At 57.9% G+C, this 22,252-nt stretch overlaps 1 protein-coding gene across 1 annotated transcript in view; it reads left to right on the top strand.

Moving 5' to 3' along the window:
• Nucleotides 1-22,252, top strand: part of CFAP46 (cilia and flagella associated protein 46) — a 95,843-nt gene that overhangs the window by 11,136 nt on the left and 62,455 nt on the right. Inside the window, 13 exon segments of the mRNA XM_038579185.1 lie at nt 7,813-7,911; nt 9,429-9,491; nt 9,493-9,620; nt 14,551-14,779; nt 14,873-14,993; nt 16,134-16,257; nt 16,433-16,563; nt 17,364-17,488; nt 18,412-18,545; nt 18,976-19,188; nt 20,670-20,835; nt 21,214-21,363; nt 21,980-22,087. Coding sequence (XP_038435113.1) covers nt 7,813-7,911; nt 9,429-9,491; nt 9,493-9,620; nt 14,551-14,779; nt 14,873-14,993; nt 16,134-16,257; nt 16,433-16,563; nt 17,364-17,488; nt 18,412-18,545; nt 18,976-19,188; nt 20,670-20,835; nt 21,214-21,363; nt 21,980-22,087 — 1,791 coding nt within the window.

Genomic DNA, 22,252 nt, shown 5'->3' with positions numbered 1-22,252 from the left:
CACACACAGTGGCCCTAACTTAGCATTGGGGTCTCACCGTGCTTGCATCACTCACCAGCCGAGTGACACCCTCGGAGTGTGGGTTTTTATCTCTGTAAAATGTCAGCAGGGCTAAGCCCCTTTTCCTGGTGCTGCTACGGAAGTCACGCAGATGCTCTGCCTATGGTGAGGTGAGTCGCCCTCGTTGCCGCCAGCAGGTTCCTGTAAAGGAGGATCACATGTAGGTGGTGGGGCCCTCACCACTCTGGTGTTTCCAGAGCACGTCCCCCAGGGGACTCTCCCTGCCCGGCCTCAGCTCGGACATCGCCTCCCTCAGACCATCTGCACAGAGCAGCCTCTGTGTACGAGAGGGACGTTCCCCCCGGGCTGTGTTATCCTTCCTGGTGTTGCCGTGTGGTATCTGTGGAAATGACTAGTACTGGTTCTTTTTTTTAACTTAAATGTATAACTCAAACGCAGAGCGTTCATTTGGTGAACTGCACCTCTGAGATGAAGGCACCCTCTCCTTGCTGGCACTTTGCAACATACTCAGTATTTATTGCTCTTAGTTTTTGTAAACATTCTGTGCATACTCAAAAAGGATTTCTTCATTTTTTAAGTAAAGGATTCTGTACGTATCCATTAAACAGCACTGCAGTGTTCATTGTTTCAGGGTTTCACTCATTTTTATCTGTTTGCTCTATTGAGTTCTATGAGAAATGTGTTAAAAGTCTCCCTACAAACACGGGTTTCTCAGTTTTACACTGTACATTTGTTGTTTCTTATGTGTATTTGTTCATATAGGTTTGGAATTGTTAGATTTTCCTGGCAAGTGGTTACATTATTACATCTCGCCCCTCTTTATGCCTAATAATGATGTTCATGTGTTACTTGGTGATTTGCCCATTTTCCCAATGGGAACGAGACCTCCTGGAGGACGGGGACCTGATCTGTTTGCTTCCTAGCCTAATGCCTGGCACTTAAGAGGTGTGCGGCAAATTTTGTTGGTGATAGGCCACATGGTTGGGAAGTGTAGGAGTTGGGTCACTCCGAGGAGCTCAGTGTGGAGTGACATCAATCGAGGGGGAAGAGGCAATCGAGGAAAGCAGAAATGACTGTGAGGCTGGGTTAGATCTCCAACACTGAATTGCAATGCCTGATATTTTACTACCTTCTTGAGAGGAACAATAAACAAATACAAAGCAAAAACAAATACGTAATCATATATGATTGTTCAGAAATAAATGAGACTTTTCTTAAAAGGGGGAAAGAATATGAAAATGATATAGTGAAAGAAATGAACGTTTCTGGCCAAATTGGAGTCAAAGGCCTTCAAGCCTGAAACAACTGAAAAAAGCCAAACAATATTTGTAACAATATGTTTGAAGACACTGAACAGTAGATAATGAAAGAAGGCAAAACTGGAGAGGTGGGGAACACATGGGGGTGAGTCTCGTTGTCATCACCCAGCTTACTGCCTGGAGACTTTGCAGACTCGGCGAGGGAAGAGCACACTGGTGAAGCCTGGGCCTGTCTACCCGAGTTGAGGAGGAGTTGGCAGTGAGGAGGACAGAGCAGCTGTGGTTGATAGGATGGAGGAGTGAACTGCACAGAGTGAGAGCTCTGGAGACCTACAGAGGCTACCCCTCAAATCTTCAACTGAGTTCTGATTAGTGCATGTTTATAAGGGAACCACACAAGCTGGAGAGAGAGCCACCTAAAAGGAGACCAGGGAACAACCTTCAGAAGTTACATAGGGCTGAGAATAGTTCCTGGAATGGAATTTAAAGCAGTTAGATGTAGATCCTGGTCTCATGGCCACTTGTCACGCCCGTGTCACACTCCATATCACTGCTGTCAGCTAGCCAGTACCTAGGACCCCAGAACTGCTGTGACTCTGAAAGTGCCCTCCAATGCAGTCTTCAGCTCTAAGTGGCTCTGTGGGTGCCTGTGCATCAGAAATCAGTGCCACCACTGCTAGGGTGCTTGCAACCCAGACCTAGTGCCACAAGAGATCCCCCATGGCCACAACATCCCCTGAGGGAGAAAAAGTGATCAGGGGGGTCCTAGCAGGCTTTACCACCAAAGACCCCAACAGACCTTGAAACTAGAGACTAGCAGTCTTGACTTTTGAGGAATCCTAGTGTTTGCTGTGGCTGACCTCAGCTGTGGAGCTGCATGGAGTTCTAGGCCTTCCCTACAACTATAGCTGCCACATCCTTCTTAGCTTGCATTCTCACCCCACCCACAGGTGACGGTCTCTCCCCACCAAAACTGGACTGTAAGGTATGAAAAAAATGATTACATCAAATGCACAGATGTCAACACTAGGCTACAAGAAACAGCAAAAAATCAAGGAAACATGACACCACCAAGAGAACAGTTTTCCAGTAACCTACTCCATAGAAATGGAGATATATGAATTTCCAGACGAAGAAATCAAAATAATTGTTTTAAGGAAGCTCAGCAAGCTGCAAGAGAACACAGGTACACAATGAAATCAGGAAAAACATATGTGACGAAAATGAGTTTAATAGTAAAAAAAATAAAAAAATAAATAAAATAAAATAGAAATCCTGGAGCTGAAGAATAAATACAGTGAATGAAGTCTGTGGAGAGCATCAGTAGGAGGCTTGATCAAGCAGAAAAAAGAATTTGTAACCTAAAACATCACTTGAAATTATCCAGAGAAAAAAATGAAAAAGAGCGTAGAGAAAAAAAAAAAAAAAAAAAGAACGTAGAAAGCCTATGTGAATTATGGGACACTAGTAAGCAAAACAATATTTGTATTATGGGAGTTCCAGAAGGCAAAAGAAGATAAAGGGGAAAGAAAAATGATTTTTAAAAATAATGGTTGAAAACTTCCCAAAACTGCAGAGAGGTATGGTCATCCAAGTACATAAAGCTCATAGGTCCCATGGAGATTCAGCCCAGTGAAGACTTCACCAAGACATGTTATAATAAAACTGTTAAAAGTTTTATAAAAATTATTGTTATAAAGGAGAGAATTTTGAAAGTAACAGGAGAAACAAACTGATCTGATGAAAGAAAACTGCCATAAGGCTATCAATGGATTTACCAGCAGAGACCTTGCAGGCCAGGAGGGAATCAGATGATATATTCAAAGTGCTAAAAGAAAAAAAACTGTGAGACAATATTTTATCCAGCAAAGCTGTCCTTCAGAAACGAAGGACAGAGAAAGACAGTTCCAGAGAAACAAAAGTTGGGTGAGTTACCAGACCTGCCTTAGAAGAAATGCTAAAGAGAGTTCTTCAAGGTGAAATGGAAGGACATTAATTAGTAACATAAAAATATATGAAAGTATAAAACTAACTGGTAAAGGTAAGTATATAGTTATGTCAGAATACTCCTATTGTAATGGTGGCGTGTAAATCACTAGTTTAAAAGACAAAATTAGTAAAAATAACTTGCTACAATAATCTGTTAATGGTTACAAAACACTAAAAGATGTAAATTGTGACAAAAAACCAATGGGGGGATAGTAAGAAGAGTTTTTGTATGTGATTGGAGTAAAGCTGTTTCAACTTAAAATAGATTGTCATTTAACATAAATGTTTTTAAGTGTTTTATGTAATCTTCATGGTAACCACAAAGCACAATGTGCAGAAGATTAAAAGAATTAAAGGATACCACAATGGAGAATCATCAAATCACAAAAGAAGAAAGCAGGAGAAAGAAACAAAGAAACTGTAAAACAGCCAGAAAAGAAGATGGCGATAAGTCTTTACCTATTAACAATTACTTTAAATATGAAGGACTAAGTTCTCCTATCAAAAGACACAGAATACTGAATGTATTAAAAAAAAATACACATATGCTGCCCACAAGAGACTCACTTCAACTTTAAGGATACATGTAGGCTGAAAGTGAAGGAATGGGAAAAAAACATTCCATGCTGATGGTAACCAAAAGAGCAGGAGTAGCTATATTTATACAAAAGTAAAAAAAAAATGTAATGAGACAAAGATGATCATTCTATAATGACATGCAATTGATTAATCAAGAGAATATAACAGATTATAATGTGATCCCAGAATAAATAAAATCTTAAAAAAGAGAATATAGCAATTGTGCAGACATATGTACCTTGCATTGGAACTCCTAAGTGTATGAGGTGAGAGTATTAGCAGATCTGAAAGCAGAAATATATAGCAACACAATAATAGTAGGGATCTACAATACTTCACTTTTTTTTTTTTTAGGATTTTACTTATTTATTCATGGAGACACAGAGAGAGAGAGAGAGAGAGAGAGAGAGAGAGGCAGAGACACAGGCAGAGGGAGAAGCAGGCTCCATGCAGGGAGCCCGACGTGGGACTTGATCCTGGGACCCCGGGATCCCGTCCCGGGCCTAAGGCAGAAGCTCAACCACTGAGCCACCGGGGCGTCCCAGCACTTCACTTTCAACATGGGTATATCATCCAGACAGAAACTCATTAGGGATATATCGGGCTTGAGCTACGCTTTAGACCAAATGGGCTTGATAGACATATGTAGAGCTTATCACCCAACAGCAGCAAAATACATCTAAGCACACACGAAAGCATTCTCCGTGATAGATCATACATTAAGTCACAAAACACATCTTGATGCATTAAGAAGACTGAAATCATATCAAGTATCCTTTCTGAACACAGTGATAGGAAACCAGAAGTTAGTAATGGGAAGAAAGCTAGGAAATTCACAAACATGGAAATTAAAACAATATGTTCCTGAACCACCAATCGGTCAAGGAAGAAATCAAGAGGGAAATCTAAAGTATCTTGGAACGTATGACAAGGGAAACACAACATATCAAGACTTACGGGATGCAGCCAAAGCAGTCCTAACAGGGCAGTAAAAACGCCCAACGTAGGGAAAAAAGAAAGCTCTACAGTAAACAACCTATCCTTATACCTCAAGGAACTAGAAAAAGAAGAAACAAGCCCAGTTAGCAGAAGGAAGGAAGATCAGAGCAAAAATAAATGAAATAGACATCAAAAAGCCAATAAAAAAGATTAATGTAACTAATAGCTATTTTTTACAAAAAAACCTAATAGCTATTTTTTAAAAAAGGTAAAATTGACAACATCTGTAAAATATGAAAAGAAAAAAGTATTCACCTAAAAATCTATACTCAGAAAGTGTCTTTAAAAACCAGAGGTAAGGGGATCCCTGGGTGGCTCAGCGGTTTCGCGCCTGCCTTTGGCCCAAGGTGTGATCCTGGAGACCCGGGATCGAGTCCCATGTCGGGCTCCCGGTGCATGGAGCCTGCTTCTCCCTCTGCCTGTGTCTCTGCCTCTCTCTCTCTCTCTCTGTATCATAAATAAAAATAAATCTTAAAAAAAACCCGGAGGTAAAATATTTATACAAAATATACAAAATCTGAAGGAGTCTGACTCAGGCTACAGGAAACTTGGGAGGCAGCTGTTCAGGTAGAAGAAAGCGGTGCCCGGTGCAGATCCCAAGTCTGCAGAAAATAGAGAGGAGCCCCAGAGAGGGCGACAACGTGAGCAAATGTGAAAGACTTTTTAAGATATTTGAATCTCTTCAAGAGATCATTGGCTGTTCAGAGAGACGAGACCGGTGGGAATCACAAGACTTCCCGTTGAGATGCCAGCTCCCTCTGGGTTGGGACGGTGGCTTCAGGGCACTCGCAACCAGAGTCCCAGCGGGAGTGCTTCGGAGAGGGACACCCTCATGGTAAAACGTGGATGGAAATGCAAAGGAACCAAAATACCTAAAAGCCACTTTGGAAGAGCAGTGCAAAAAATAAAAATAAAAAAATAAAATTTAAAAAAAGGAAAAGCAGTGCGGTGTCAGAAGGTGGACGCTGCGTCACCTGAGGACGGTAGTTCAGCCAGTGTGGTGCTGCTCGGAAGGAGGTGACGCAGATGAACGGGATGAAAGGAGCCCAGCGTCAGAGCCGCAGACGTGAGGCCAGCTGACTTGACACAGGTGTAGTGTTCCTGGAGCAGGTGACGAGCCACATGGTAGAACAAAGGAAAACCGTGGCCCCCTACTTCACTCTATATACAGAAATTAGCTCAAAATGCACCGTAGACCTAAATGTGAGAGTCAAAATGATACAGCTTTTAGGGGAAAAAAAAAAAAAAAGTCTTTGTGACTTTGAGTTAGGCAAAGAATTCTCAGAAGTGATGTCAAAGTGTAATCCATACAAGAAATTAATACATTTTGTTAAAACGAAGAACTTTTGTTCTTTGATATCGTTCAGAAAATGGAAATACGAATGAGATCCCGAGTGCAAATGTCTGCAAATCACATATCTGATAAAGGGCTTCGTATCCAGAGTATGCAGAGAACTCTCAATACTCAAGAAAGCCAACAACGGGGGAAAAAAAGGCGGGGCGAGGGGGGGGGGACGCTCTGGATGGAGCCCCCCTCACTTGCCCCGGTGAGGATGCGTGGATGGAGGGAGGAGGCGCTGAGCATCACGCCTTGTGACGCCACTAACTACTCTGTCTGGGAAGAGCTGCTTTTCCAAGTCCTGACGACTTCGGCTTTGCTTTTACACAGAACAGTGCACTTCTGGCACTTCCAGCACCAAAAGGGGTGGGTGTTCCCCACCTCGAGCAGTTCTCTGGGACTCCGGCTGGGTGTCCTACAATTTTATGCAACCCTGACGCTCTTAACGGGGGGCAGCGTCAGATCCCACGGGTGAAGGACTCAATCCCACAAAACTGCCCCCCGACTTTGGTGCCAACAGCGAGGAGAAAGGTCCCCAAGTTACCCGCAGCTTCTGTCATCTTTGCCTACAAGTGAGGGGCTCCCACAACCGCCTCCTCGGGTTTGATTAATTTTCCAGAGCAGCTTACAGAACTCAGGGACACACGTTTGCCGACTTCTTGTGTAATAAGTGACGTGATAAAGGATGCAGATGAAGGCACAGATGAAGAGACACAGAGGGAGGGTCTGGGAGAGGCCCAGGCGAGGCGGGAGCTTCTGTCCCTGCGGAGTTGGTGGGTCACGCTCCCCGCGTGTGGACGGGTTACCCACCTGGAGGCTCCTCGAACCCGGTACTATTGGGATTTCATGGGCCTTCCTCACGTAGGCGTGATCCAATTATCGGTCTGTTTCCAGCCCCTCCCCACTCTGGAGGATGGGGCAGGCTCAGAGTCCCAAGCTTGCAATCACGGGTGAGCAGCCCCCACCTGGGAGCCCACGGGAGTCTCACCCTTGGAAGGAAAGATGCCCCCAGGGCACCCCAAGGGTGTCGGGAGTGCTCCGCCGGGAACCAGGCAGAGATGGCCACGCAGCCTGCACAGCAGCAGACCCATGACCGTAGCCGGGCCCTACTCCCCGGGGGGAGGGCCGGAGGCCTCCGCTCTCCTCAGCCCCGGCTTGCAGCCCCGCAGCCCCGCAGAGCCGCACGCGGTTTGCTGGAGGCCAAGGGTGCCCCTGAAGGCCCCCGGGCCTGCTGCCCACCGCCTCTCCTCCGCCTCTCCTAGCCCTGTCGGGGACCAAGTAAAACACATTTGCCACATTTTATGAGTTCATCTGAAGTTGACGTGATTATGTAAAAATTCAATGTCCAGTGAAATCATCTCCCCCCCCCCACTCCCGGCCTCCGCCCGGCGCACAATTAAAAAAGTCTTTTAAAAAACTGTTTTTCACTTAACATCTTTGCATTTGGGGGAAACATCTTAAGCTTTCGTTGTATGTCTTTGTATTCTCTGATTTTTTGTTGTTGTTGTTGAATCTCTACCTAGCACATTAGTTATATTTTAAAATGGTCTTTGAAGCCGAGGAATGTGCGTGATTGCGTCGTTCGTGAAGCATCTGCCCCGCTGACAAAAGCCGTGTGTCCTGCAGGATCCCGGGAAGCTGATTGAAATCGAATGCCTGGAGTACGAACTAGAAGCTTTAAGACTCGAGAGTAAAGTTAAAATGTACGTCCGAGCAGCTGTTGAGGTAAGTCCCTGAGCAGGAGTCAGCGACTCGGAGCGGTTTCCACGTGTCCTGGAAGCTGCTGGCTCCCGGGAGGCGGGGACACGAGGCCAGCGCCCCAGTCTGCGGGTTCGCACCTGTGACACGGCCTCTCTGGTGGGAGCCGCACCAGGACTAGCTGCCGCCCCCCACGGCGTCCCAGGCCCGTCAGGGTCCTGCAGCCTGTGTGCGGGGCTGGAAGGGGGGGCGGGGGAGCCCCTGGGGAGCCCTCCTGCCGCCCGTGTGCAGCTGCTCTTCCCCTCGCCAACGTGCACGCTGACGGCACTTGCCGTTGGTCAGGGCCTCCGTGTCCCCGTCGTGGCTCTTTGCCCCCGTGACTCTTGTCCAGGAAGGCAGGAGTGGCCTGCCCGGCGTGGGGCCATCCGCCTCGCTGGGCCTGGGGGCGGGGTAAGGTCACTGCCAGGGACGGGGGCCAGGGGGTTCCCGGGGCGAGCAGAGGAGGGTCGCCAGAGGGGGTTGGGCATACAGGCACCCCGGGGGTCCATGGGGAGGGGCGAGGAGCCCGGGGAGGCCAGGTCCCGAGGGCTCACACTGGGTCGTGAGCACAGGGCCCGGAGCAGGGGGTTGTGTGAGCTCAGGGTCCGGAAGCAGGGGTGCGAGCTCGGCCCACTGCCCCTCCCGTCTGCTTACTTCACGCGGTAGGATTTGGCCCAGCAGCCCTGGCCAGAGAAGGAATCCAGAGAGTATTTTAGACGAGTCTTGAATGAGGATTTTGCAGCTTAAAAAAAAATCTGTTGAAACAGTCACGGTGGCCCCTGTGGATTTGGAGGCCGGTGCGGTAGGATGAGCTCAGGCGCCTCCGGGTTCCAGGGATCTGCCGTCCAGGCTCCGTCCCCACACCCGTGGCTTCCCGTGCCCCCTTGCACTGGCGCGTGTGGCTGCCGGCATGGACCTGTCTGGCTCCTGGCAGAGCCTGTCCAGGGGCGTAGGCAGCGGTTGGCGGAGCCCACCGGGCCATGTTCGAGCAGAGGAGGCAGGGGTGCACGGGGCCCCTGTGCTGCTGCCCCCGGGGCCCATTCACCAGCAGCACAACAGATGCCCTGGGGGTGGCGGCAGCCAGAGGCCGCGGGATGTGGGCGAGCTCAGGCCCGCTGGCAGCCCCGGTGGGCTCTGAGGAAGCGTGGGGCTGGTAACAGGGTCCACGGATCCTCAGATGTGGGGCCGGAGCCTGTCCGGTGGGAGGCGCGCATAGCACAGAGCAGAGGTGTTCCAGGGGTGCTCCCCGGCCCCAGGGCGCAGTGAGCAGATAAGCCGGAGAAATGCTGGTGGAGTCAATTCATGGAAGAGAAGCGTGTCCCTGGGTGTGCAGAGCCCGTTCTAGGCCCTTTACGGAGGCGTCGAATACACAGCAGGGCCTTCCGGAGACGCTGCCCCGGCCAGACCCGCCCTGGCGCACCGGCTGCCTCCTGACCCTCCAGCCCCAGGGCGGTGCGTGCTCCTCACCTCCCGTCCTCACGGACCGGCCCGTGTGTTTTGTGCAGACGCAGCTGAATCTAGTGCAGAGGCTTGACGTCGCGCTACAGCGAGCCGTGCGCCTCGGCGAACCCCAGGCTCATCCACGTGGTGTGCACCACGCAGTGGAACACGTGTCTCCCTTTGCTCCAGCACAACCTGCGCTACCACCTGCGGAAGCCGCTGACCAACATCGCGGACATCCTGGAGAAGGTGGACAGGTAGCTGCCCTCCAGGGGGCCGCTCGGGCGGGAGCGGCCTGGCGCGGAACCCTCCAGCACCGGGGACACGAGGCCATCTGACTCGGGCCCCAAGCAGCCGTGCCAGCAGGAAAGTCCCCCTGCGTCAGAGGCCGGGAGTGTGCCCGGGGCGGGGCCGGGTGGGCCTCCTCAGCCGCTGACAGGCTCTCAGGGCAGCCCGGCCCCGCCGAGCCGCGAGCCTGCAGGCGCACCCCCAGCAGCGGGAACCCCTTCGGGTCGCCTGACGGCCGGCGCCTGCACACGGGGTCTGTGCTCCACCAGCCACCGTGGGGGGCCCGCAGGCCGGGAAGCCAGCGCCCATCACCTGGTGCCTGGAACACTCCGGGGTCAGTGCTGAGGCGACACCCGCCTTCTGTGCTCACTGCGTCGGAGGCATACATCACGCACTTGTGAGCGCCTACCCGGGGCCAGGAGCCACGCCGGCCTGGACACACACAGCAAGGGTGTGCAGCCAAGTGCCTGCACCCACGCCTGCCCCTGCGCCCCAGTCTCCACCTGCACCCACACCTGCTCCTGTGCCCCCGTCTCTACCCGCACTCCCATCTCCACCTGCACCCATGACTGCCCCTGTGCCTATCTCCACCTGCACCCCCATCTCCACCTGCACCCATGCCTGCCCCTGCACCCCCGTCTCCACCCGCACTCCCGTCTCCACCTGCCCCCCCCCGTCTCCGCCTGCACCCACACCTACATCTGCACTCTGCGCAGTAGGCTGGTCGTGTTAAGTGCTAAGAAGGCAGTGAAGCAGGGAGGGAGGGGCAGAGGATGCTGTTTAGGCAGAGTGGTCCTGGTTGGTCCCTGAGAAGCCCACTTCCTGTTGGAGTCCAGGCAGAGGGGACGGCCTGGGGGCTAGGGGGGTGGCGCCCCAGGAGCAGAGCCCTGTGTCCACCCTGAAGGGGGCTTGTGAAGGCCCCTCCCCTCAGGACAGGGGTTCTGCTAGGGGGTCATCAGAGGACCTGGCATGGAGGAGGGGTGTTCGGTGGTCAGATGGCTGCTCTGCGGCTGTTGAGAACAGCCTGAGACAGAGCTGGCACAGGCGTGCAGGTGACACGGTGGCCTGGAAGCCAGCGGGGCCCAGAGGACGGATCCGAAGGAGGCAGGCGGCACACAACCCCTGGCTTGAGAGGCTGTGGGAATTGTGTCTGGAGCTCGCAGGGATCTTCAGGGAGGTCACCTGGGCTCCGGACAGGGCGCCAGGCAACCGGGAGGGTGGGGCGGGGTTCCAGTGCTGGGGGGAGCGGGCTGTGCGGGGAGGATGGTCGGCAGCGGGTGCGGGTGGGCGGCCGGCGGCTGGAGGTTGTGCGGGCCGCCTCCCCGGGCCTCCTCATTTCCTTTTTTTTTTTAAATTGGAGTTCGATTTGCCAACATAGATTATCACACCCGTGCTCATCCCGTCACGTGCCCCCTCAGTGCCCGTCACCCAGTCACCCCAACCCCCGCCTCATTTCCATCAGTTCTTTGTGTTGCAGATTGTCTATAATTCTTTCTTGTCTTTGGCCTGTTTTTAACCTTAAGGACTTTATTTCCCATTTCCCAATCTGTCCTATTAGTTTGTATCCACCTTTGCCGGAGCTTTGAAGACTACTTGCCGCTCCCCTTTCTCTCCCGTAATTCTGTCCTGATGACGTTGAGGCGTGGAACACAGACCACGTGTGTGAACACCTGGTCTGCCGACGGGTCCTCGAACCCAGACGGCGTCGTGCTGTGTCTCTGGAGACGGTCACGTGCCTTGTCTCCTTTGTTCTTTGCCGCAAACTATGCGGAGTTTCGGGGGTCAAGCCAGCCTTGCCCTGTGCACACGGCCTGGGGTAGCCACGTTGCAGCGTGCTGCCCGCTTAGGGCCTGGGGTCGTGTCGCAGCGTTCCGTGTGTCTGGTGACGGGGACGCTGGCCTGCCAGGGTTGAACGGCACATCAGGCTGACTTTATAAATGCTTTGGGAGCTGGGCAGCCTCTTTCTCCCTTGCTTTCTGAAGGACTCTGCAGATATTGGTGTTTTTCCGTACATGGTTGATAGAACCCGGTGGAATGCTCTGGGCCTGGGGACTATTCCCATGGGGAGGCCCAGGCGGCCACAGCCCCGTGGTATGTTGACGGGAGGGAGTCCTGGTGGCGGCCGGGGCATCGCCCGCCTGTGCCGAAGGGGTCTGGCCTTCCGTCCCCAGTGGGCCATGCTCATCCCGGCAAGCGCCCGAGGGGACGGCCTCCGGCTCGAGCAGGCTGGCCTCTCACGCCCCGTGGATAATCAGCCTCGCTCTGTGTGTTTCCAGACGCCGTGCCTGCATGTTTGGGGTCGTGTCTGCCCCCTTAGCCTCCTGCCCCCCCCGCCCGGAGGCCCCATGTGTGGCAGCTGCACAGCCTCTCCGCTCCCTACTTTTACTCTCCGCCCCCCACCGTGCATCTTCAAGTTAAAGCCTGGAGCGTGGCTTGACGCGGGCGTCTGGTGGGCATCCGCCGTCCTCCTTTCATCTACTGGGACCATCTGTGCGGTGGCTGGAGCTCCAGCCCCTCCGCCGCCGCGTTGCGCTTGTCTTCAACCTCATTTCTTTCTGCTCGTCCCTTCTGCTTCCTGCTGCTCCTTCCCTGCCTTCCTTGAGGTTAATTTTTAGAATCCTGCTCCATTTCCTCCACTGGCTTCTTTGTTTCTCGGCTGCACCTCCTGGGGCGGGCAGGGGGGTGTCGATCGAGGGCCAGTAGCACGGGTCGTCAGGCGGCGGGGTGCGCGGGGTCAGCTGCACGCCTCCCCCACGCCCCAGGGTAGAGCCTTGCCCGCTTCCCCCCTCACCGCGCCCACGCCTTCCCGCGCTTGTGCTCGTGGGTTTCACGTCCAGGCAGATGCATCCTCCACGTACGTGGATCCACCTCCCCTCCAGGGCTGTCATCTGCTCTGAGCAGCCAGCGGTTTGATTGTTGTCTTTAAGAAAATCACAGAGGAAAACAGTAGTTCTACCTCGTTTGCTGATCCCGCAGGCTCTTTCCTTCCCACACGTCCCAGTTCTCTCTCACCTGCTTTATTTCAACCCCAAACCTTCCTGCTGGAGATGAACTCTTCCTGTTGACCTGGAAAGGCCTTTCCCTCACCCTCATCCTTGAAGCCTGTTGCCACCGGCTACTGGGTTCTGGGTTCCTAGACGTTGTTCTGCAGATGCGGGTAAGAGGCCGCTGTGCTCGGGCGAGGCTGCGCCCCATGCCGGGGGGTCCCCATGCAGGCTGCGGTCCTGCCGCTCCTTCTGTTTTCAGAGTCCCGACTGGGGTTTTCCCTGGAGCCTTTAGAAACTCCTCCACGGGTCTGCTGGGACGCTCAGACGCGGACGGGGCCTCTCATGAGCCGTTCCGCTGGGCGGCCGCCTCCTGGGACTCGAGCTGCGCACACGCCCTGAGTCCTGCCCGCAGGTCCCGAGCCTCTGCGCGTGTCTATACCGTCTTGCTCGTGCAACCTGCGCTCCGGCGGGCGATCTCTGGGCTCGCTGGCTCCCCGTCCCCGGCCTGCTGTGAGCCGTGAGCCCCGAGCAGCGGCTTCCCAACGCCACATATTCTGATTCCGGGCCCTGGCCTCCTGAGAGTCCACGCCTGTTCTGTCCTTACTGTTGTCTTCCGCAGGTTTGTGAACACGTTTTGTGTTGCAGCATCCGTGTTGAAGGACTTCTCTGGTAAACCCAACATCTGTTCCTTCCCATATCCTGACGCTGGGTCGCATTCTTCTCTTCCCTTGCACGTCTAGTGTTACCGTGGTGTGCGGGGCGTCGTAGGGAGATGCGCCAGGAGTGCTTGGCCCCCGCCCTCTTCATTCGTGTTGTAGTAGCTGTTGAGTTAACTACGTCTGGTGATGAGCAGGCTCTTGCCCATGCGGTCTCCGTCCCAGGCTGTGCTCCCGTCTCGCCCCCCTGGCTCAGCAGCCCCTGCTCTGTCCCCGGTGGGGGCCACAATCACGGGCTCCCCCCTCCCGACCCTCCAGGGGCTGCAGCCTCGTGCTGCCCAGAGCCCCGTGCTGGTAAAGCTGGTGCATCTGGCTCAGGTGGATGGTGGTTACGTGTGGCAGAGTCACTTCCCATGGCTGGAAGTAGAAGTTAAGCCCGAGATTTTCTCACTTCTATGTCCTTGTCGGCTGGTTCCGTTCCTCTGCTCCGGGAGGTCTGGGTCTGCTCACGGGAGTCACTGCCTCCTCGAGTGAGCTGTCTGCCGGGCTGCTTCTGACATGGGCTCTCCTCCCACGGCGTGTGCTGCTGGCTTGCCTCGGCCGGTTCTTCAGCTCCGCCAGCCCTGGGCGGGTCTCCCACGGTGGGGTCTCCTCCAGGCCCATGACTCAGTGCAGGGCCTGTCCCAGAAACATGGCGCATTCTGGGCAGAGTCTGTGGGAGCTGGTTCCCTGGCAAGTGTGGACCTCCCCTGGCACTAACCAGGGACGGCTCACGGGTGCGGGTGAAGCCACAGGCACTCCCCTGTCCCTGAGGTCACAGGCACGGACACCTCCGTCTGCGCTCAGTTGGTTCACGGGTCCTGCAGAACTTGGATTCGGCCAAATTGGTCGGGTTTGCTAATGCTGGTTCCCAGGACGGTGGCCATGACGTGGGGTCTCTCTCCGCCAGGCAGGGGCGAGCGCCTGTGGGGCGGTGGGTGGGACGGCACTGATGGACAGAGATGGCGGTGGCAGCATTGCAAGCTTCCGTGTCCGCTGGGCCCTCCACCAGCAGGTCTCACTGGCACGTCCCCAGTCTGCTGACCTGCTGCTCCTCAGCCCCGGAGCCCCGGTCCTAGCCGCTCTGCAGGGACCTCCCTGCTCCTCCTCGCTGGGAGTCCCCCAGGCCAGACCGGGGGAGCTGAGGATGCCGGGAAGCCCAGGCGGCAAGAGGGTCTCGCCCGGGGCCTGTGTAGCAGCACGCTGTCCCTCCGCAGCCTCATGGTCCTGCTCCGCTGCCAAGTGCACATGGAGATGGCTCACATCGACGAGGACGAGGACCGGCTGGAGCCGGCCATGCAGCACTTGCAGAAGGCCATGCTCCTGGACAGCCTCGGCCTCTACCAGGACAAGCTCACAATGGCCTTCAACCGGCTGCACCTGTGCACCATGCAGTACCAGTCCCCCGAGCGTGCGGAGGACCAGGCCATCATGGCCATCGAGCAGGTGCCGTCATGGCCTCTTTGTGGGACAGCCCGGGGCGGTGTCGCCTCAGACGGCGTAACAGCCTACTCTCCATACCTTCTCTTCCTGTTGCAGGCAAAAAAAGCCATCCTGAAGGATAGCGTCAGGAAGAAGCGGGCTCTCCTGGTGAACGCGGGCCTGGCGCTAGCCCCCGACACCTTCCAGATCGTGCTCGACAGCGAGAACGAGGCCAAAGGTACAGAGCGCCCTCACTCCCGGAGCCCAGAAGGTTCTGCTCACGAACCGCCCCGAGCCTCACGTCCTCGGGAAGCAGACCCCCCGCCCGACATGTGGGGACCGTGCTGCGCCCCGCCTGAGGTCTGCACCCGCTGTGCAGCCCTTGTGCAGGCCTTGATGTATGGTCTGGGTCTCCGCGCGGCCGCCGTCACCCGGGACCCCGTCACCGCAGGACGGACCATCACGGTCTGGAGGCCCGGGGCCCAGATGAGGTGTCGGCGGGGCGGGGAGCAACCCCTGAGCCCGGGCAGAGCGCGGCCCTGCCCCTTTGGCTTACAGCCGGTGGTCTTCTCCGGGTCTTCACAGCATCTTCCCTCTGTACCTGTTTCTCTGGGTCCAGAGTTGCCCCTTTTAAGGACGTCTATCGTAATGGATCAGGATCCACCCTAATGATCTCACTGTAACTGGATTGTCCCAGTAGAGACCCAAGTAAGGTCGCATCGTGAGGTTCTGGGCTTAGGGCTCCATCAGACCTTTCCGGGGACACTGATCCGCCGAGTGCATCACGTCCTTGTGGACGGCCAGTCTGTGCCCAGCTGGGGCCCCACCACAGCCGCCCCAGGGCTCTGCATCCCCAGCTGTCATGCCCTAGCGGTGGGGGCGGATGGCCTGGGACGTGGCCCTCCGTCGGCCTTCGGGCTCATCTGAGGTGTGGTGGTGCCACCACGGGTTTCCACGTTGCCCAGCTGGTGTCGGGCTCTGGCGGCAGTGCTGACGTGCTCCCACCAGCAAGCTGGCTGCCCGCCTGCAGTAGCCCAGCTGGAGACGGCCTCGTGGCCCCGCATGGTGAGGGTCTTCCGGGGGCTCTGAGGGCCGGCTCCTGGAGGGGCTGGCATGTTGGCTGAGGGGAGCTGCTTGTGTCGCACACCCTGCACGACTGTGCTGGGCAGCCGGTGCCTGGAGCGGCCGGGCTCTCGTAGTCTGTGCTTTCCTCGCCAGCAGGAGCCTCTGGCACCAGGCAGACCAAGGGGCCGGGCCATGGGGTGGGGGGGCGTCGAGCAGGGCCCGCCAGGCACACTGCCCCATGGAGACGCAGCTCCGCCCGGCCTGGGGTCCCTCACCGTCAGCCTCAGCCTTGCGTTTCCATTTCCACCCTCAGTTTCCACGGGGAAAATCAGGGGCCGGTTCACCTACCTGTTCGCGAAGGCGCGGCACCACATCATCAGCGTGGACAAAGCCGCCGGGCATTTGCGGCGTCTGGGGAACAAGAACGACAAGGAGAGGTGGGTGGGTGGCGCCTGACCCGGGGACAGGACGGGTGCGGGGCAGACGGCGGGGGGAGCGCGGGTGCCTGCCACGACCCGGGAGCACCGTGGCCCTGCGCAGCAGCAGCAGGGCTCTGGGCCGCTCCCGCCTCATCCCACTCCTCGCGTCCGCGCTTCCCTGTCCTGTGAGCAGGATCCAGATCTGGGCGGAGCTCGCCAAAGTGGCGCGGAAGCAGGGAGTGTGGGATGTTTGCCGGGCCGCCAGCCGCTTCTGCCTCCTGTACGACAACGTCAAGGTGAAGAAGCCCATGTGGCTGAAGAAAGGTACGGGGCGTGGCCGCGCGTGTGCAGCTCGGGGCTTCGGCCTCCCCGGAACCGGAGCCGAGGGGCCGTGGGGCCGTCAGCTCAGGGTGGCCGGGGGCGGGCGCCTGTGCCCGAGCCCAGCTCAGTGGGGCCCATTGGGCCCTCCGTGCAGCGGCTGCTCTCGCCGTGTCTGCTGGCCCTCCGGTCCCCTGAGGTCGTCAGGGGCTCAGCGCAGGCACCTGCCGTGAGCAGGGAAATGGGCCGCTGCGTGGGAGCCTGGGGGCGGAGGGCGGAGCACAGGGCTGAAGGCGGGCCCCTCAGGAGTCGGGGAGCAGCCAGCTACCCGCGTCGGCACAAGGTCTGGGATGGCTCGGGGCAGCTCTGGAGGGGCCGCGGTCTAGTGGACTGTGAGGACACAGGGGATGCACGCAGGGGCCCCACGGCCGGGCATGGGGCTGTCGGGCCGCTGGGCGCAGGGGGGCTGGGGCCGCTGGGCACAGGGGTGTTGGGGCTACTGGGCACCGGGGGGGGGCTGGGGCCGGGGCCTCTGGGCATGAGGTTGCTACAGGCTGGGCAGGGCCAGGGCTTCTCGGGTGCAGAAGTGCAGGAGGAAAAGCCACGACTGTGTCAGGAACGTCCTCAGCTGACCTGGGGCCGCCTTAGCCGTCCTCCCCCGGGGCCCGGCCCACCGTCCTGGGCAGAAGGCCCACCTCCAAGACCAGCACGACCCCACAGCTGGGGTGGGCCAGGACCCCTGTGCTTTGTTTGCCGGGAAAGCCGAGCATGTCTGGCCGAGGCTGCACCGTGGCTCTTTCCCTCAGGGAGGAAGAAGGGCGGAGACAGCTCTGCCCAGGACTCCCGGGGCCCGTCGGAGGTCCCCCTGCAGAAGCAGGTGTCGTCCAGCCTGCTCCGGAAGTTCGCGGAGGTGGGGTTCATCAGTGCAGAGGTGCGCCCCTGTCTGCAGCGTGCGCCCAGCGGGCACCCCGACACGGTCTCCGGGAACGGCAGTGCGGGGGGGGGGGGGGGTGGCGCTTTCCTGGGCTCACGAATGTGTCGCGATGATCTCATATTCCTTAGAAGTCATTTCTGAATCCCGAGCCCTAAGTCTGGAGGTACCACAAGGTGACCGTTGCTGCGTGTGGGGGTGTTTGCGTCGGTGTGGGCTTCGACGGCACCTTTAGCGAGGTGTAGTAGGGAGGAGGGCTGGGAGTTCCAGGGACCGGCCCCCGGGGCCTTCCCGGGCGTCACGGCTGCCGCCGGAGTGAGCCCAGGGGACCCCAGGCTCCCGTCTCAGCCACGCACCTGCACCCGCACCCAGGGAGGGGATACGTGGTGACGTTTGTCACTTCATGGTTCCTGGAGCCGCTTCCCATGGTTTCTCTTGGGGTCAGTGGGGAAACCCGAATGATTCGGTCAGGGTCTGCCGAGCGCCTCCCGAGGGCGGGCCCGGTGCTGTGAGCTGGGGACACGGTGGTGACGGCGCGGAGCCCTGTGCTGGGGAGCAGGCAGCCAGGAGCGGCAGGGCCCTGGGCCCCGCTGTGAGCAGCCCTGCCCGCCCACGCCGGCGCGCCCAAGAGCAGTCAGTGTCTCCACACACTGGCGGAGTGACCGGGGGCGGGGGTGGCGCTGGCCAGGCACTTGGTGCCGTCGAGAAGTGAGCGTGTCTGAGCCAGGGGCCGACCAGGCTGGTGCTCCTGGCAGGGCCTTCTCTCCCCGAGACACAGCCTTTATGGGTGAGACGCGAGCAGGGGGCGGGGGGGAGGATGCTCGAGGCTGGGGAGACCGTGGCTTCCTCCCGGGGCCCGCCACCTCCCGCCTGGCGCCCGGGCCCTCTCCTGCGACCGCTCCTGCCGCGCCCTTCCTTCCCAGGCCACCGTGCACCTGCTGCGGTCGGAAGGTGTGGAGCTAAATGACCGTCCGCAGCCCCCCGAGGACCTGAGCCAGCACTCGGCTGGCTACACACTCGAGTCCCCGGAGGACAACACGCAGTGGATCACGTACCAGTAGGTGGCCTGCCGGGGCCCGGGCGACCCCGCAGCGGTGGGGGCAGCAGGGTGCAGGCTCAGGGTGGCTGTGCGCAGCCCAGGGCCGCGGTTGGCGCCGTGTGCCTGGAAGCACAGATGTGTCTGGTGTGTTTTAGACTTCGAACTGCCTCCTTCCGGTGGGTCTGTTATTAGTGCAAATGGGAGACGAGGAGGTGGTGTTAGTGGCGGGCGTGTGCGGGGGGCGCGCTCTGTGTGCTCCGAGGACGGCTCCTCACGGGACCTGCCGCGGGGCCAGGAGGCAGCCGCGGTCGCAGGGACAGCCCCGTGCAGGGGCCTCTTCCTGGCCCCAGACGCCGCAGGCCGCTGGCAGAGGTCACGTTCGTGCCTTTGATGCCCGTTTGGGGGGGGCGTCCCTTCAGGGGAAGCCTGAGGGGGCGTTGCTCCGCAGGACCTGGATCGAGGGACTGTCGCAGAGCGCCATGAGCTGCTGGCTGCGGTCCGCCGAGATCGGACGAGAGATCCAGGAGAGCTGGATCGTGCAGAATGCGGTGGTCTACGTCCTGAACCACAACCACCACCTCATCGTGGCCGGGAGGCAGAAGGAGCTCGTGAACACCTTGGACCACCTCCTGAGCATCGTCAAGGCCACGGGCCACAGCGGGTAGGTGCGCCCAGCCCCACGGAGGCTCCATCCGCTGCCCCGAGACCGCTCCCTGCGGGGAGGGCTGGGACTGCCGTTGGCCGGTGTCTGGCGGTGGCGGGGACGTGGGGGGCTGCTCAGGCCGTCCCCGGCTCTTTGCTGCCCTGCACCCCCAGCGGTGCTCACCCTCCCGCACACAGCCCCGCCCCTGCCCCGCAGCGGCCCTGCGTGGATCCCGCCAACCTCACTGTTCCAGACAGAAGGATTTTGAGGAAAGTTTGCTGAGACTTGGGAAATGGGAGGGGACAGGACCCTCTATACGAACCTCACTCGGGTTCCGCGTGGGGTTGAGACGCTTCATCTGTGATTTCTTATCCGGTGGGTGTGAGTCTGTGAGAGACAACGCTCTCGTGAGCTGAGGCAGACCTTGGAAACATCCGGTCGGCCGAAGCTTCCCTGACGAGGATGACGTTTTAGAGCTCTCCTTTTTGTTGTTGTTGGTTTGGGTTTTAGTCTGAATGATAAGATTTTATTTTTATTTATTTTTATTTTTTATTTATTTTTATTTTTATTTATTTATTTATTTATTTTTATTTATGATAGTCACAGAGAGAGAGAGAGAGGGGCAGAGACACAGGCAGAGGGAGAAGCAGGCTCCATGCACCGGGAGCCCGACGTGGGATTCGATCCCAGGTCTCCAGGATTGCGCCCTGGGCCAAAGGCAGGCGCCAAACCGCTGCGCCACCCAGGGATCCCAAGATTTTATTTTTAAAAAATAATTTATTTATTCACGAGAGAGAGAGGCAGAGACCCAGGCAGAGGGAGAAGCAGACTCCCTGCGGGGAGCCCGATGCAGGACTCGATCCCGGGACCTCGGGGTCCCGCCCTGAGCTGAAGGCAGGTGCTCAACTGCTGAGCCCCCCCTAGGCATCCCCTGAATGATAAGATTTTAGGTTTTTGCATCAGGTACTGAGGCAGAGACGCCGTGGTGGGTCAGGGCGCAGCAGTGCTTTTGTGGATTTTTGTGACAAATAACAAAAATGGGCCACAAGATCCAGAAGAGCTCAGCAGGCCCCACGGACAGCCCAGAGCTCTGACTCGGGCGCCCGCCGGGACCCCCTGGATACCAGCCTCTCCCTTTTGTCCTGCCAGTTGCCACGTGGATGGGGATCAGACTTTGTGTCCCTGATTCTTGACACGTGGAGACCATTTTTGACAAATTTAACTGACCGTTGGGCATGCCTGGGCTGTGACCGGGGCCGGGTGCACAGACGCCTCGCAGCGGCCGAGGAGGCCAGGTTCTCTCTGTGCAGCACCCCACGGCGCCCGGGGAGCCTGCCCACCTGGCATGGGGCGCCCTCTCGGTGTGAAGGCCGGCGGCGGCGGGGGACCGAGGCGTCACCAGTGTGGACCTCGTCACAGCCAGCGCCCCCCGGAAGGCCTGAGAACCGTGAACCGGTGTGCGTGCGACTGTGCTCTCACCCGCTGGTGCTTGCTTTCAGAGACCCCACCATGCTGGTGATGCTGTGCAATGCTTTGGCTCGGGGCTTGATTATCACCTGGATTCCCACCCAAGTGCCAGAAAAATCTAAAAGACCCGTGCGCCCAAACCTGTTTCATATACCCCTGGACTCGGGAGCCAGCTCTGAAGTCAGAACTGCTGTAGAGGTACGGCCCCCGCTGCACGTGAGGCCGCGGGACCCCGCTCAGTGCGGGCAGGTGACAGAGGGCCGGGCGGTCGGGAGGGGGGCTGGCCACGGCCAGGAAGCAGGGTGCACGGCACAGAGGGGCGGAAAACATGGATTTCTCTAAAATTAAGGCCGCCGCAGAGACCTGGACGTTCTCGGGGAGGCTCAGGGCCCCGGGGCTCGGGCTCCCCCAGGGTATGTGCGGGTCAGGCCGCCCAGCTTCAGGGCCGGTGCCCACTTGAACCACTGCTGCGGTCTGACCGGGAGCCGCGTCCACTTATTTTTAATAATGGGGGCTTTAGCTCAGATTTCCCTGTTCGAAATTCAGGTCCTATGAGCGAGGAGCTGTCTGTTCTAGGTCTGTGAGTTTGCCCTGGGCCTGACCGACGGGACTGTGCCCGAGGAGGTGGTGCCCACCAGCACCCGGCAGCAGCTCATCGCCACCTGGGTGAAGGCCAAGCAGCTGCTGCAGCAGCAGATCGGGCCACGACTGGGCATCGATGAGCAGGTGCCGGCACCCTGGGGTGCTAGCCAGCGTCCAGGGGTGCCCGTGGGCTTGGGGAGGCTTGTCCCCACGTGCCAGGACCTGTGGGCAGGCGCCTCTGGCCGGAATCTTCCTCTGTTTCCCACCTGAAGGGGCAGCGGGGTGGGCACCATGCGGCCTCGCCGACGTGCATGAGAGTGCGTGGCGGGGAGACCCCCTCCTCCCGCTGAGGAGCGCTTGCCCTCCAGGAAGGTCTGTGCCCGCTGAGGTCCCTGCCCCGGCCACAGCGTCCTCTCCTGAGTCCTCTGGCCTTACCTGGTGCGGAACCCAGGCTGGAGGGAACCAGGCTGTGGGGGTGAGGCTGGGCGGGCGAACAGGGGCCCGGGGAGGAGAGGGACAGGGGGCCCACGGCCTCTGCTCCCCCAGACGTGGGCTCTGAGTTGGTGGGCAGTCAGAGGGCACCTGGGCCGCAGGAGGGCAGGCCCCGCCCCACCGGCCAGCCCAGCCACCACCTGTCACAGCCTGGAAAGGGATCTTGGAGAGAAACGGGCACAGCAGTGGCAGGGGCCACGTGTCCTGGGGCCACGGTCCCGGTGTCTGGCGTCCTTGGGCTGATGGACGCTGCTGCTTCCTCCCCCAGAATCCCAACGAGGACGTGAACTCAGTGACACGGGTCCTCGTCGCCCTGGAGATGTACTCCTGCAACGGGCTGGGCCTCATGGACTTCACCGTGCCCCCCTTGGCCCAGGTAGGAGTCCCCGCCCCGAGGCTGCTCCTTGGACATGGAGCTGGGGTCGGGGGCCTCCCCTACGGGGGGAGGAGGGACTCAGCGCCCCATGCAGTGACCCCGTCCTCACCTCGGAGTCGGCGCCGTCCCTGCAGGGCCCCCGAGGTCCCTTCCCCACGGGAGCTC

The sequence above is a fragment of the Canis lupus genome, chromosome 28, assembly GCF_011100685.1.
Source record: "Canis lupus familiaris isolate Mischka breed German Shepherd chromosome 28, alternate assembly UU_Cfam_GSD_1.0, whole genome shotgun sequence".
Lineage (NCBI taxonomy): Eukaryota > Metazoa > Chordata > Mammalia > Carnivora > Canidae > Canis > Canis lupus.
This window is presented reverse-complemented; position numbering and strand designations above follow the sequence as displayed.